At 62.3% G+C, this 15,278-nt stretch overlaps 5 protein-coding genes across 5 annotated transcripts; 4 read left to right on the forward strand and 1 right to left on the reverse strand.

The window, feature by feature from the left end:
* Positions 1-173: 173 nt before the first annotated feature.
* VTJ83DRAFT_1009 (uncharacterized protein) lies at positions 174-2,115 on the forward strand (the record flags this gene model as incomplete). The annotated part of the gene is made up of 5 exons (XM_071007121.1): positions 174-443; positions 598-694; positions 763-867; positions 944-1,217; positions 1,344-2,115. 5 exons carry the CDS (start codon positions 174-176, stop codon positions 2,113-2,115), a joined length of 1,518 nt encoding a protein of 505 aa, XP_070870362.1.
* A 609-nt stretch (positions 2,116-2,724) lies between these two features.
* VTJ83DRAFT_1010 (uncharacterized protein) lies at positions 2,725-4,981 on the reverse strand (the record flags this gene model as incomplete). The annotated part of the gene is made up of 2 exons (XM_071007123.1): positions 2,725-4,606; positions 4,671-4,981. 2 exons carry the CDS (start codon positions 4,979-4,981, stop codon positions 2,725-2,727), a joined length of 2,193 nt encoding a protein of 730 aa, XP_070870363.1.
* A 1,125-nt stretch (positions 4,982-6,106) lies between these two features.
* VTJ83DRAFT_1011 (uncharacterized protein) lies at positions 6,107-7,826 on the forward strand (the record flags this gene model as incomplete). Its single annotated transcript, XM_071007124.1, has 2 exons — positions 6,107-6,369; positions 6,458-7,826. The coding sequence occupies 2 exons, from the start codon at positions 6,107-6,109 to the stop codon at positions 7,824-7,826; spliced, it is 1,632 nt and encodes a 543-aa protein (XP_070870364.1).
* Positions 7,827-8,488: 662 nt separating this feature from the next.
* Positions 8,489-10,471, forward strand: VTJ83DRAFT_1012 (uncharacterized protein; the record flags this gene model as incomplete). The annotated part of the gene is made up of 1 exon (XM_071007125.1): positions 8,489-10,471. One exon carries the CDS (start codon positions 8,489-8,491, stop codon positions 10,469-10,471), a length of 1,983 nt encoding a protein of 660 aa, XP_070870365.1.
* Positions 10,472-13,164: 2,693 nt separating this feature from the next.
* Positions 13,165-14,978, forward strand: VTJ83DRAFT_1013 (uncharacterized protein; the record flags this gene model as incomplete). The annotated part of the gene is made up of 5 exons (XM_071007126.1): positions 13,165-13,433; positions 13,495-13,567; positions 13,641-13,808; positions 13,876-13,971; positions 14,031-14,978. 5 exons carry the CDS (start codon positions 13,165-13,167, stop codon positions 14,976-14,978), a joined length of 1,554 nt encoding a protein of 517 aa, XP_070870366.1.
* Positions 14,979-15,278: the final 300 nt, after the last annotated feature.

Genomic DNA, 15,278 nt, shown 5'->3' on the forward strand with positions numbered 1-15,278 from the left:
GCACAACGATACTCAACAAAACCCTACAACCATGGTTCGGGCACGGACCATCTCTGCGCCGGCAGTTCTGCCTGCCAACGGCGCTGGGGTTATTCTTTGGCTTCGAGAAAGAGGTAAGCAATTATTTCTTTTTACTTTCTTCCTCTCGTCAATCATCCACAACCACCATCACCATGGCCAGCGAGAGGGATGATCTCGCCTCGCTTTTCGGCGACGATGACATCGAGGGCTCGGCTCCCCTCTTTATAGGAGCCGATAACCTCGAGTCATCGACCAGCCCCGACTGCGAGTGGGGATATCTTCAGTCGGCGGCTTACAATGCCCCACGCCTTTTCTTCCCCGAGCCGGCCTTCACGCTGCCGCAGCTCACCCTACCCGCCGTCCCTGATCCTCCTGGTGCCCTTTTATCGCACCAGGATGGACACACTTCAGGTGACAACGTGGTTAGTTCACAACGCTCTTCTCACATTGGCGCCGTCGCGGAATCTGCGTCAGAGGACCAAGTGGAACACTTTGACGAGAATGAGCTGGAAGCCTCGCTCCTGGGGCTCTGGGATGCCACACCCGGCAAAGAGCCGCATGTTGACGCTCAAGCAGTGGACCATGGCGCCGGCGTCAACGACCTCGATCGCCCGCGGCCCAACAACGATGCAGATGACGCCAACCTTGTCGACGCGGCGCGGCAGAGCGCCCCGTTGAACTCGGCTGCCCAGAACGAGGGCGACCGAGAGGTTGACTTCATCCGCCCATCCCAGATTCCAGGCTTCAAGTACGCCGAAAGCGGCACCAACAGTAACGAAAAGCTGCCGCGTCGGATCGATCTTGTCCCTGGCGACGTTGAGAAGCTGGCGCATTTCATCACGCTGAGTAAGTCCTTTGGACCCTCCCCTTCGCCCCGTGTGTTATCCGCTTTCGATCGCGGGCAGCTGCTTACAGGATGCAGGACGCGAGAGAACCCTCGGCATTCTTTGGGGCTATTGCGAACTGAGCCAGAGGGAGGGTCAGGTTTTGTGCAACGAGATCAGACAGATCTTGGCGAACCCGATTTATGAGCCAATGGTTCAGCAGGCCGAACGCCGCGTCGCGGAGACAAAGAAGGCGATGCTCGCGACCTCATTTGCCATCCTTCATGGCAAAGGCATTGGTGACAAATGGTTTGGCAAGCGTCGGCAGAGCGACTTGCAGCGGACCCGGTTTTGGCCTCAGGACTCGACACTGTGAGTGCAGCTGACTTCTTCCTCTTCTTCTTTTTCTTTCTTCTTCTTTTTTTTTTCGCCTCCCCTTCCACTTCCACGACTGAGAAGCGCAAGCGGTAAGGTTGCTAATTAATATACCCATTGCAGGGTGCTTCTCGCCTTCACCCAGCTTTTCTACAAGCAGTACAGCCACAAACGGCAAAAATATCAGACTCGCGCACGCGCTCTCCGCGAACTCGAGGACCAGATGAAGGGACCGCTCGGACATTCCCAAGGCCAGCCAGCCGTCGCCGCCGCAGAAGCAGCGGAAAAGTCGTCAGAGCGCATGATCGGGGTGCCCGGGCCTTCTAAAGGCCAGCCCGTTGCAGCAGAGTCGCCGGAGAGTGCTGCTTCGCCGGTGCCAACGATGGTCACGGGCTCCGAGATGCCCTCGGCCGCGGCTTCTCCTTGGAAGGCCTCTCCAGAAAACTCTCCGGATTTCATCGAAACTCCCGCGCCGACGACATCGCCCTCCAATGTCGAAGGTCTCGCCATTCTCAAGTCACGTGTCGACGAGATCACCGCGGCCAAGCAACCCAACAGCTCCGAGCCCAAGCTGGATTTCGTTTCGATGCCCTTCGAGGCCAAGGTGCCGGCCGACGCCAACCTCAGCTATCACATCTACTTCAAGAGCCAAGCCGACGGCTCGGATGTTGCGGCGCCCGTGTCGTTCCAGCACACCGACCACAACCTGTCGCAAGGCGCCTTCCCCTACCTGAGATCGCTGCTCGAGCAGGCCGGATACGATCCCGTCTTCATCATGACTACGCCGCTCGGCCGAATGATGGTCGAGAACGAGGAGGCGTGGGACCGCGTCATCTGCCTCGTTTACAACCTCCGGCGCGCTGGCGGGAACGTTGAGGTGGATATCTACATCTGAGCTGCTGACGACCGTCGGTCGGGCCGAGAGTGCTGGGAGAGTCGGTGGATAGGCGGGCCGTCGGTTGCCATGGCAACGTCGGACAGGAAGAAGGGATGACGAGTCATGAGTCAGGACTGATGAACTTGTGCGCATTCACATGGGACTTTCATGGTTTGAGGATGGTCGGAAAGGATGGAGGTATATGTTCTATGGAGTAAAAGGGATGTTTGAGTCTTTTTTTTTTTTTTTTTCACTTTGTCGAAGATACCAAGAGTCCAGGTTCTGGGTGGAAGGGAATGATTAGCCAAGTCGGCCATTCGTCTAACGAAGCAAAACAATGGCCCATTTCTCCATGATCTAGCCGCTTCCCAACAAGGTGGTGATGTCTGCCAACGGCGTGTCATGAGCATTGTACGCGAGGAAACCGGCGGCCCCCAAGCCCCTTCCCATCCAAAACACCCAGCCATGGTCTGTTGGCAAGAAACCCTCCCACCCTTTGGGCTCCCCAAATGCTATGCAACAAGAGAGATACACCGAGCGCCTACGCAGTTCCCAAGTCCGAAGCGTCCCAGCCGTCAAAACTAACAAAAGAAAATACAACCAAAAACCAACCCCAACACGAAGCCATCACAACCGAATCCGGCCCTCGCCGCGGCCGCCTCCAAACCACCTCCTGATATCTGCCCCGCCCCCGAGGCCACCACCGCCTTGGCTCTGGCCCTGGCCCTGGCTCCTCCCGGCACCGTTATGACCGTTATTATTATTATTATTATTATTCCCAGCCATCCACTTGGGCTTGGGGATCCCTTGCCCCAGATCCGCCAGCCACCGGGGCGTCTCGAGCGTGTCAAACGTGTTCCTCATGCGGTGGCCGAGGGACTCGAAGAAGGTTTCGTCGTCGTCGTCGTCGTCAGCGTCCGGCAGCGCGGTCCGCCTGGCCGAGGTGTTCGCCTGGTGCCGGCGGGAGTGCGAGGCGGCGGGGTGGGAGGAGAAGCCGGCCGAGGGAGACGTCCCAAAGGGCGTGGTGGGTCCGTCCGCGCGAGCGGAGGCGGCGGGGGCGCGAGGGATGGAGAGGATGGGGGCCGCGCGAGGCCCGCCGGCGCGCCGCGCGCGGATGGCGGCGGAGGCGCCGTTGAGCTCGCGCTCGATGAGGTCGCGGCCCTCGCGCCAGGAGCGGGCGGGGCCGGCGCCACCGTCGTCCTCGTCCTCGTGGTCGAGCACCTCGATGCCGAAGCCGACGGCGCGGCGGACGCGGCCGTAGAGGCCAAACAAGGTGGCGCAGACGGGGACGAGGATGAAGGCGGGGAAGAGGTAGTCGAACCATTCGCCGAGCGGGGTCAGGTCGATGAGCACGCCGAGGAAGCGGTAGAAGACGGTGTCCTTGTAGACGAGGCCCAGAAACGTCATGAAGTTGTAGGTGAGGGGCACGCTGAGCCGGGCGACCTGGCTGGCGTACCAGAAGGCGGACTCGGGCGCGGTGTTGCGCCGGACGAGAGCGCGGCCGCGCCAGACTTTGACCTCGGTGATGGAGATGAGGGCGGCGGCGCACATGTACATCATCCACAAGGCCGCGATGGCCTGACCCGCCGGGCCGACCTGGCCTTTGTCGGCGACGTTGTGGTGAACGACGCTGTAGCGGATGACGGAGAGCTGCGGGAGGATCCCTTTGACCACCTCGGACCAGACGATGCAGATCGATGCAAGAGACAGCACGATGGCGAGGCCCGTCTGAAGATAAGGAACCAGCCGGTAATGCAGCAGATAGCGCGTGTAGGGGGTGAGGAGGGCGAAGCGGCCGCAGAAGCCAGCCGCGGGGGATGCCTTGCCGAACTCGAGCTTCTTCGAGGCCGCCGAATCCAAGATGGCCTGGGTCCTGACGGCGTCCTCGAGCAGCCTGTTCCACTCGCTGACGTAACGCGCGCGCGCGTGTCTCGCCCTGAGGAACCGCCGGGTGAGCTCGGCCAGGTACTTTTCGGTGATGACGTTGGGGAGCGGGCTCCGGTCCCCGGTGCCCCGGATGATGCTGTCCCGGCCGGGCTGCGACTCGGGGAGGTTGACCATGTCAACCAGCTCTTCCACCCAGTCCTCGAACAGGCTGACGCTGCCGCCCTTGCGGCGGCTGAGCTCGCCGATTTGCAGCTCGAGGTCCTCCAGGTCCATCTCGGCCTCTGTCATCTTCTCGTAGGCCCTGGGGGCCTGCGACTGGATCCGGCGCAGCCTCCCGCTGATGTTGGCGCTGCGGAACAGACGGCGAGGGATCGAGACAAGGCCGTGGCCCATGAGGTAGATGACGAGGACAAGACCCCAGCAATAGGCGAGGGCGATGATGGTGCTCTTGAGAGAGGTTGAAAAGTGCCCGTAGGACCAAAGAACGTAGACGAACCCGAGGACGCCGGAGCCAAAGACGATGGCGTAGTATTGAGCGTTCGCGCGGAGGGAGTCGACGAGCTTGGCCTTGGCTTCGCGGTATCCGGAATCGGAGTATTCGCCGAGGATGGGCAGGATGAACCTGGGACTCGTCAGACGGGGAAAAAGCAACGAGAGGCAAAGGGGCAGCATGGAAGCCTCCGTACCACGTCAAGGCAAAGGTGAGCCAGTAGTTGATCCTCCACGACACCTTCAGGGCTCTCGCCGGCAGCCATATCCCCCTTGCGTCAAGGTCGTCGACCATGGCGCTGGATGCCAGGTCTATTGGCACCAGCAGGACCATGCTCGCGGGCAGCCATAGCGCAAAGAACACCGGGACGAGGAGGTATGCGGGCGTGCTGCGGAGAGGAAGGAAGTGCCGCAGGATGAGGATGACGACGATCGAGATGCAGAGGAGGGCGACCAGGGAGAAGACGATGGACGGCACGAATAACGGCGGCGCCGTGGGTTCAACCATGATGGGCCAGCGGAGATGGCATATCCAGGCGAGGCGGTAATAACTAATCGGCGGGCCGAGGGAAGGGATGCAAGCCTAGAAAACCGAACGTGTTGATGGGAGGATGGGTGGATGCGTTCGCAGACGTCGCGGCGCCAAAGCCTGGGTGTGGGTGGGATGCGACAAGACGGAGGCTGGTTGGCGCCGCGGTCACGTTGTCGTCATGGCCGCCAAGAGATCCATGCCGCAGCACCCGACCCGCCGCCCCTCCCTCCCCATGTTCCAGTGCGAAGGTACTGAGTGGGGGCCAGAAATAGTGCATCGACTGTGTACACGGTACGGAGTCACTCATGTTAGTTACTAGTACATGCTGGAGATGGGAGTACCTAATTAATGTATGAGTATGTGTGTGTATGTACTGCGTACCATATGCTAGGGGGTAGGGGTGGGGGTAGGGGTGGGGGTGGGGGTGGGGGGCCGGGGAACGCTTCGGAGCGTTTCAAAGCCAACTTCACCACTTGAAATAACCTGCAAGTGACCTGGGTACGGTACATTGGATGTTTTTCGGGTTTCGAGGACAAACAACCCGAGCCAGCATCGATCGGTGTTGGTCGAGGAAGCATGCAACATAAGCTCATGTGGAGTAATTCCTTTGAATGGCTGGATTCTCCGACGAGCACAAAGTCGTTTTCCTCCACGCTAGGAAGTTCAGCAAGTGATAGGTAACAAGACGCAAGCGGAGCAGCTGAGCGGTACCGCCGTTTTGTGAAGCATTACGGCTCTGTATTAGTGACTGGCAGCTGATACTGTGTACATGAGCCCCCCTCAGACGCTCATGTCGTTTTCTCGAGGCAATCACATATGTCGCACATGAAAACTCCATTCCCTCCGGGCGCAACTCGTTCCCGACTCCAACCTGGTAGGTAGGTAAGCCAGCCAGGGACCAAGACCGGACATTGGGCTTCACCGAGCTCCACAGCTGCAGCAACATCCACCTTTGGCGGTTGCAGGCCGGAAGCTGGGTTCTCGATCGAATGGACGGAAGCCACCTCGCACTTTGATATCTCCCCAGCACCTGACGGGCACCGCTTTGTACCACCGTCCTGCGCTGCCACCTAAGCCCTTGGGGGGACCGGTTACGTGAGCATGGCCGCTTGCTGGCGGCCCCGCGCGTGGGCTCGAAAGCCGTTGACCTTCGCCACCCACCCCCTCATCTTCCATCCTTGCACGGCTGCTTCCAGAAGGAGCTTTCATATCACATCGCGATTGGGAACCAGCAACATGCCCAGGATGGAGGTTGAGCTCACGGCGCCGAATGGCCGGAAGTGGACCCAGCCGCTGGGTCTCTTCATCAACAACGAGTTCGTTGCAAGCAGCAACGGGCAGACGCTTGCCTCCATCAACCCTACGTCCGTCCCCCCCCCCCCCCCCCCCTCCCCCTCTTGTTCTTTGAGGTTTCCCACCCAAAGAGCTCGCAGGCTGACCCGACGCCTCCAGCACCGAGCAAGAAATCTGCTCCGTGTTCGCGGCCACGGCCGACGATGTCGACGCGGCGGTGGCCGCGGCGCGCAAGGCTTTCAAGGACCCGTCGTGGAAGAAGCTCTCGGGCACCGAGCGCGGCGCCCTGCTGTGGAGGCTGGCGGATCTCATCGAACAGCACAAGGAGACCCTGGCCACCATCGAGACGCTCGACAACGGGAAGCCCTACAAGGCCGCCCTCGAGGAGGATCTGGCGGACGTGATCAGCGTGTTCAGGTACTACGCGGGGTATGCCGACAAGAACTTTGGCCAGGTGATCGACGTCGGCCCGGACAAGCTCGCCTACACCCTCAAGCAGCCCGTCGGGGTCTGCGGGCAGATCATCCCCTGGAACTACCCGCTCGACATGGCCGCGTGGAAGCTCGGCCCGGCGCTCTGCTGCGGCAACACGGTGGTGCTCAAGCTGGCCGAGCAGACGCCCCTCTCGATGCTGTACGCCGCAAAGCTCATCAAGGAGGCCGGCTTCCCGCCCGGCGTCGTCAACGTCATCAACGGCCACGGACGCGAGGCCGGGGCGGCGCTGGTGCAGCACCCGGACGTGGACAAGATTGCCTTCACCGGCAGCACGGCCACGGGCAAGGAGGTCATGAAGATGGCGGCGGCGACCATGAAGGACATCACGCTTGAGACGGGCGGCAAGTCGCCCCTCGTCGTCTTTGAGGACGCCGACCTTGACCTGGCTGCCACGTGGGCGCACATCGGCATCATGAGCAACCAGGGCCAGATCTGCACGGCCACCTCGCGCCTCTTGGTGCACGACAAGATCTACGACGAGTTCCTCGCCCGGTTCAAGGCCAAGGTCCAGGAGATTTCGGTCCTCGGCGACCCCTTTGACGAGTCCACGTTCCAGGGGCCTCAGGTGACCAAGGCCCAGTACGAGCGGGTGCTCTCGTACATCCGGTCCGGCCAGGAAGAGGGGGCGGCCGTCGTGCTGGGCGGCCAGCCGGCGCCGCAGCAGGGCAAGGGCTTCTTCGTCGCCCCGACCGTCTTCGCCAACGTCAAGCCGCACATGAAGATCTTCCGCGAGGAGATCTTTGGGCCGTGCGTCGTGGTGGTCGCCTTCCGCACCGAAGAGGAAGCCATCGAGCTGGCCAACGACACGACCTACGGCCTCGGCTCGGCCGTCTTCACCAAGGACCTGGTGCGCGCGCACAGGGTGGCGCGGGAGATCGAGGCGGGCATGGTCTGGATCAACAGCAGCAACGATTCCGACTTCCGGATCCCGTTTGGCGGCGTCAAGCAATCGGGCATCGGGAGGGAGCTGGGCGAGGCCGCGCTGTCGGCCTACTGCCACATCAAGGCGGTCCACGTGAACATGGCTGCGTGATGGCGGAGCTGGAGGAAGAGGCACACGCGCATCCATAGCATGCCCCAGGGAGACAGCTTCCCTACGCTACCTAGTGAACCAATAGCGTGCACGAACATTTATCTGCGGTGCCGGATGCTTTCCCACCCGGTCCTCAAGCGAATGTGTTTGTCGGTGGTATCTCGGCGCGCCCGACATGCAAAGCATGGGCCGGTGCCATGCCATGACCCTCCCCTCCCCCTGGGGTTCCGGGCCAAGACGCTGAAGACGTCAGGGTGCGCCAGGTGGAGAAGAAGTGGGGGCGCCGTCCAGGGCCATCGTTTGTCGGATTGGTTGGTCTTCAAAAAGGACAAGGTCGCAACCGCAAAGTCGCGCTGCGCAGCCAGAAAGTTGGCACCAACGCCGCATCACATCCATCCCCATCATCATCATCTTCTTCTTCCTCATCTTCTTCTTCTTCTTCTTCATCCACCATCAGGTCGTTCGGCGCCAAAGGTTTCCTGAACGCCTTCCATGTTGCATTCGCTGCACGCTGATTCTCGACATTGAGTAGGAGCGCCATCGTTTGATCCAAACGCTTGCGGTTGCGGGCCCTTTGCGCCTTTCGCCTCCTCGTCGAACCCGCCGAGCACCAGACGCACGGCACGCCGCCGAGGTCCGCGCGACCTTGGAACCCGCAACCCATGGCGGCCCCTATACCGTCGGCCGAAATCCGGCTATCGTATCCTCTCTACGCCCTCGACTTCGACCCCCAAGATGCGAATCGCCTCGTGGTCGGCGGCGGCGGCGGCGGTTCGTCGAGGAGCGGGGTCGGCAACAAGCTCACCGTGCTGGACGCCTCGCACGTCGACTCGCTCCAGGTCGTGTCCGAGATTGACCTGAGCCGCGACGAGGACAGCGTCAACACGCTCGTCGCCGGGCCCGGAAGAAGGGCGAACTCGATCCTGGTCTACGCCGGCATCAACTCGGCCGCCGAGGACGTTGAGAAGGGGAACAACAAGCACTTCCGCGTGTTCGCCGCCGACCTGCCCGCCAAGCCCACCGCCGAGGGCAAGATCGCCGAGCTCTCCCGGTCGTCGCTCTTTTCCGTTGCCGACACGGATGCCTACCAGAGGCTGCTGAGGATATCAGGACGGGTGGGCGCCGCGGCGACGGGGACGATAGGGCGCCCCAAGGACGCGGAGATCGCCGTCTTCGACCTCCCGGCCGCGTCGAGCAGCAACCCCGCGCCGACGCTCCGGGGCAAGGTGGAGCTGAGCAAGGAGGCCATGGACATGGACCTGCTGCAGATCTCGGACGACGAGCATCAGCTGGTCTACTGCGACGCCTACGACATCTACACCCTCGTCATCGGCCCGTCGTCCATCCGCGGCCCGCACCTCATCTTCACCGTGCCGTTTGACCATGGCACCGGCGCCACCGACCGTCCGTCGTTCCGGTGCATCCGCTTCCTGACGCCCGGCTTTGTCCTGGCCGTCGCGAACCGGCCCAAAGGAGCCGGAGCCGTGCTCCAGGGCTTCCGGCTGCCCAAGCTCGCCGACCTGGGGAAGACGGAAAAGGAGGGCAAGTGCCGCCTCTCCGTCGCGACGCACCTCCCCAAGGGCATCGCGCGCGGCACCGGCCTGGCCGTCCGCAACCTCTCCCCGCCGGCCGCCCCGGGAGCCAAGCAGGACGACGCGCAGTTCGTCGCCGCCGTGACGGGCCAGGACAGCTCCATCACGCTCTTCACGCTCGATCACCAGGCCGTCGGAGACGTCAGCCTGATTGCCAACCTCTTCCCGGTCACCACCTTCAAGGAGGTGCATTCGGGCCCCATCTCGGGCGTCGCCTTCTCCCCGTTCGCTCCCCCGCCGCCGCCGCCGCCTTCTTCTTCTGGAGATGCCCCTCCGAAACCCGTCCACCACCTCAAGCTCGCCACGATCGGCTCCATGGGCAACACGTGCGTCGTCCATCGCCTTCCCCTGAAGCGGCTCCCCGCACCCGCCCCCTCGGCGGCCAGGTCCCGGCCGGAAAAGCCCGCCCCGGCCGCCGCGCGCTACGTCCTCGCCCTCAAGAGCCGCAAGCCCTCGGCGCGGAACCTCTTCCTCGGCATCGCCCTCGGCGTCGCCTTCCTCGCCCTGCTCCTGCAGGCCGTCATCGAGGTGAAGGGCTTCTCCCCGCCCATCATCGGCGCCCGCTACGTGACGCCTTCGAGATGGCACAGCCCGGGCCTGTACTACGGGCCCGACGGCAAGTACACCGCCCTCGCCATCCCCTCGGCGTCCGCCGCCCCGTCATCCGCCGTCCCGGCGGTGGAGGGGGTGCTGGGGGAGTATCTCGCCGCCGCCGCTTCCGCCGCCGCTTCCGCCGCCGAGGGCGAGGGCGAGGAGGCCAAGAAGGTGGTGCTGCGTCCCTTCGTGGAGGAGGAGGCGACCGACGAGGGGGAGACGGAGCCGGCGGTGGTGGTCAAGGTGGAGGTGGAGGCGGAGGCGGACAACGACGAGACGCAGCGCGAGCCGGCCAAGGGGTGGGAGGAGCTGTCGGCCCTGCAGAAGGAGCTGTGGAAGAAGGCGCTCAAGAGGGCCGGGCAGTGGACCGAGGAGGTGGGCGAGGCGGTGTTCAAGGGCGTGCTGTTTGGGGAGATTGGCGGGGCCGTGGGAGGGGCGGTTGGAGCGATGGTGGCGTAAAGGGCATGACGGAATGGTGTAAGGTTTTATGTAGGATCATGATGGCTGGGAGGTGTGACGGGGTTTGTACATGACCTTTTTTTTTTTTTTTTTCTCTCCCTCTCTCCCTCTCTCTGTCTCTCTCCTCATTGAAACGATTGTGTTATTGATCTTATGACTTGTTTTGTTTAGAGGTTTGGGTTAGAAACGATGAGGCTCAGCGCTGCTTCTTTTTTTTCGATCCTTGTCTGCTTTTTCCTCCGGTTGTTCCTCTGTTTCTGCGTTTGTACTTGTGGCCTCGGCCAATCCGCTTGGTGGTTCTGCTGCCCTTCGAGTCCGAGCCCCGAGTCTCCTTGTTTCTTCTTCTTCGGCCGCGGCAACTTGTGGAGAGAATCGAGGCGTTCGTCCATTGGGGGGGGGGGGGGTGGTTGGGGCGGGAACAGACCGGGACCGGGTCGACGTCAGCACCTCGCCACGGGTACCAGCCAGCTCGCCCGCTGGGGCGGGGTCATGCTGCCGGCACGTTGCCATTGGCGTGCGTTGGGATCGATTCGTCCTGGCGCCGCGCCCACGAGCCTGTCGGTCCGTTCCCGTCCATCTCCCGAGCAAGCTAGCGCTTCCTGATGCGCGCGCGGTGCTCTTTCGATGCTACGTGTTTCCGCCCCTCCCAGACGTCAGCCGATGACACGTGACGTTGATCTATTGACGGTCCTCTTGCGGAACGCTCTGCCAGCTCCTGCAGCAGTCGTGGCACCGCGTGCGGGGAAGCGCTCGCGTGTCGGCGTCGGCGCTGCATTTCACCACCCGGCGAGCTGACAAGAGCTGAACCTGCAACGGGATGCTGGTTCCCACGGATGCCGTGGACGGGTCCCAGGGGAGCCGGAAAGTTCCCTAGGGGAGGGGGGCCCCATGCCTGCCGGTGCTTGATGTAGAAACCTGCGGCCGCACAAGCCGGGAGAGCGGAGGCTAGTTGCAGGGCCGAAGCACGCGCCCCTCACCTCAGATGCTGGCTGCGGAGCTGCAGGTGTGAGACGGGAGAGCCCTCGGGAGGGTGGGCACCTCGGGTGGGTAAGGCGACGGCTCGGTGGCTTCCAAGCTGCGGCGCCTGAGTGAGCTTGGCTTGTGTGCTGCTCGACCGGGCTGGGTCCGCGGTTGTCGGTTTCGGTTCAAGCTGTCCCGGCCCGGTGTTTGGTGGCAAGAAATATACCTGAAGCAAACGCGATGCGGGCGAGGCGAATCGGTTCTGCTTGTTGCGGGTTCTGTGGTTTTGTAGTTTCCTTGCGTGGCATCGGGATTCTTTCGGGGATGCTCTTCTTCTCCCCATGCTCCGGCTCCCCCGGCCGTCCGGTGCATCGTTGCACGACTTGATGCCGTGAGCCCTCGGGTGCACGTTCCCAAGGCCAACACGATGGCCGCTCCATGACTATACTGCCCGCCTTCTGGAAGCCCGGTTGGACATTCTCTCAAAATTCCCCTTTCCCCGTGTCACTCGACCGGTCGGTTCCGTGACAGCGCATTCAGCCGGAATGCGCTGTCTAATTCGGGGAGCACCGCCGTTTTTCGTGTCGGGCACGTCGTCGTATGTTCCGCCGCGTCATCCCTTCCGTGGAGTGGTTCTCCAGCGTTGGCCCCGGTGGGACGGATCCCACGGGCCTGCCAGCAGAACATGCATCTAGCCCGTGCGGCTGATGGTTGCGTAGGTACCCAGATCTCCCCATGCTCGTCAACGCTTGCAGCACTCGGCCAGCATCGTGGCCCGATTCGTGACAAGGAGTTTTTTTTTTTTTTTTCTTGCGTGTCGTTGCAGTGCAGATAGGCGCAGCAGCAACGAGCTATGTCATCAGCCTGTCGCTCGGCTCGCTGGCAGAACTCACTCGGTAGGCTGACCAACATGGCTCTCCCCGGGGGGAGGGAAGCTCTCTCGTCAGGCTCTTCCGGAACTCCCATGGCGTTTTCGTGGTGCAGCGGGGTGGAACAGAGCTGCTATGGACAGCTTCTGAGCGATAATTAACGTTATTCCCAGGGTGATTTGTACCCTGCCCATGTGCCAAGGCGTCGCCTGCCTGACTGAGCCTTTGTTATGACCAACCTAACCCATGGAACTTGATGAGCTGACGATGGCCATGGTCAACCGCCGCCGCCCTCGCCGCAGCAAACCCCATCGGACTCTCGTCAGCCAATAGTATTACCTAGTACCCAGCATTCATTTCATTTCTTGGTACCCCAGAGCCTTTTGTCTGTTCTCATCAGGCGGCTGGGTTTTCGAAACTACCTATGCAGTCCTCTTTGGGCCTCGTCCGTGGCGGCATGTTCACCGACGGTGCCGTGCATGCTGCTGAACTACAGCCAGGAGAAGGGAACCTCTTAGGGGCTCTCTCCTGGCTGCAGGAGGGTTACCCACCTAGGGTACTTGGCCCCAGCCAAGTGGTCAGAAATATACGAACCACCCCATGCAAGTAGAAGCCGGTTCCAGAAACTTGCCTATGTCACCTGCATGTACTCTACTCTTACCGGGATCGTCCTCGCCAGCGGCACAGCGGGCACGAAGCGAGCCGTGCCATGCCTCTCGGCGCTGTTCAATATTTGGACCGGCTCCTGGCCCGCTAGCATCGAGCTGGCTCCGCCTTCTCGACGTTGCCTATTATATCCCCTCGGTCCCTCCTCGAGCTGGCTCCCGCTGTGCTCGATTGAGAACGTAACCAGCAACCGTCATCATGAAGTTCTCGGCCCCTCTCCTGGCGGGCCTGATCAGCCTCGCATGGGCCCATGAGGACCGCGGCCAACACGTCCCAAAGATCCTGGGAGGGAGGCGGTTCCTCGCACACCTGGAGGCCCAAGGAGAGAGACAAGCATCGGCCCCCATTGCCAAGCGGCAACAACCGCGACCCAACGCATCACGTCCCACGCGCCGCCAGGGCTCAACATATCGATGCGGGCAGGCGTTCGGGAGCTGCGCGGCGGGGTTGTGCTGTTCGGGAGCAGGGTCGGTCATCCCGGATAGGTCCCCGTGACGGTCCCAGCATGCGCTAATCGAAATCGCACAGATATTGTGGCCAAGGTCGCGAATACTGTGCCGCCCCCGACTGCCAGATCAACTACTCCACCGCGTGCGACGGGGTAAGCGCTTCGCGGGGCTATGCGCGCCGTCCTGCAGGCTGCTCCAGGCCGCTTGCTAACCCATCGGGTGTAGAACCAGAGACCCAGCGGACCGGATACGTCGGGCGTGGCCCGGCCCAGGGTTGGAAACGTTCCGTACGGAGGAGCGGGCATTTACGACTGCGTCAACCCCGGGCATGTGGCTCTGACCTTCGATGACGGGCCGTACATTTACACCAGCGCCCTGCTGGATAAGCTGAAGGTTGGAAGCAGCCGCTGCTGATGGAGCACCACGCGACGGTTCCCAAGGCGCTAACGGGCACACCTAGGCCTATGGAGCGAGAGCCACGTTCTTCGTCACCGGCAACAACCTTGGAAAAGGGCAGATCAACGACCCGTCGACCATCTACCCTGCCATCATCAGAGTACCGCCGCCTAGCGCCAACACCATGATGGGAGGAGAGCAGGCTAACCAGAGACGTAGAGGATGCATGCCGAAGGCCATCAGATTGCCAGCCACACCTGGTCCCACCAGGACGCCAGCCAGCTGACGGACGAGCAGTTCCGGAACCAGATGGTCTGGAACGAGATCGCTCTGAACTCCCTCTTGGGCTTCTTCCCGACCTACATGCGACCCCCGTACTCCATCTGCCCGTCCAGCTGCCAAACCATCCTCCACAGCCTCGGCTACCACATCACCTACTTTGACCTCGACACCGAGGGCTACCTCCACGCCGACGCCAGCCAGATACAGGCCAGCAAGAACATCTGGAACAACGCCATGGCCTCGGCCAGCCCGAGCCGCGACAGCTTCCTGCAGATCGAGCACGACATCCACTACCAGGTCGTCCACAACCTCACCGACCACATCCTCCACTCCCTCTACGCGAACGGCTTCCGCGCCGTCACCGTCGGCGAATGCCTCGGCGACCCCCAAAGCAACTGGTACCGCGCCGGGCCTTCAGGCTCGGAACCCCCCACCGCCACCGCCTCGGCCACGGCCGCTGACCCGACCGCCACCCGCGTCACCACCGACGCCACGTGCGGCAACGGCGTCACCTGCCTCGGCTCCGAATGGGGCTCGTGCTGCTCCGTCCACGGCTGGTGCGGGTCGACCGACGCCTACTGCGCGCCGTCCCGCGGCTGCCAGCCGGCCTGGGGGATCTGCGACAACGGAGCCGGCGCGCCGGGTACGACGCTGACAACCTCCACCACCGCCGCCTCGGCCACCGCCGCTGACCCGACCGCCACCCGCGTCACCACCGACGCCACGTGCGGCAACGGCGTCACCTGCCTCGGCTCCGAATGGGGCTCGTGCTGCTCCGTCCACGGCTGGTGCGGGTCGACCGACGCCTACTGCGCGCCGTCCCGCGGCTGCCAGCCGGCCTGGGGGATCTGCGACAACGGGGCCGGAGGCGCAGGAGGGGCGTGACGCGTAAGTCCAAGTGTTGTTGCGTGAATGGGTCTTTCTGCAAGAACAATAATCAAGATTCAATAGTAACACTGCCATTCTGCTTTTTTTGTGTCATGTCCTCGCCACGTTGGTTTTTGGCGGCCGTCTTTCTATGTAATACGCAGTACATGTCATACCGTAGGTACCCGAACCATGGGTCTCTGGCAAGATTTCTGGATGTCGCCGGCATCCCAAAAGGTCGGCCCCGTCTCCGTGACCCAATATTGACATGGTACAAGATGGTCGAGCCTTGCTGATTATCCAAGTCGGGCAACACAA

This window comes from Remersonia thermophila, chromosome 1 (assembly GCF_042764415.1).
Source record: "Remersonia thermophila strain ATCC 22073 chromosome 1, whole genome shotgun sequence".
NCBI lineage: Eukaryota > Fungi > Ascomycota > Sordariomycetes > Sordariales > Chaetomiaceae > Remersonia > Remersonia thermophila.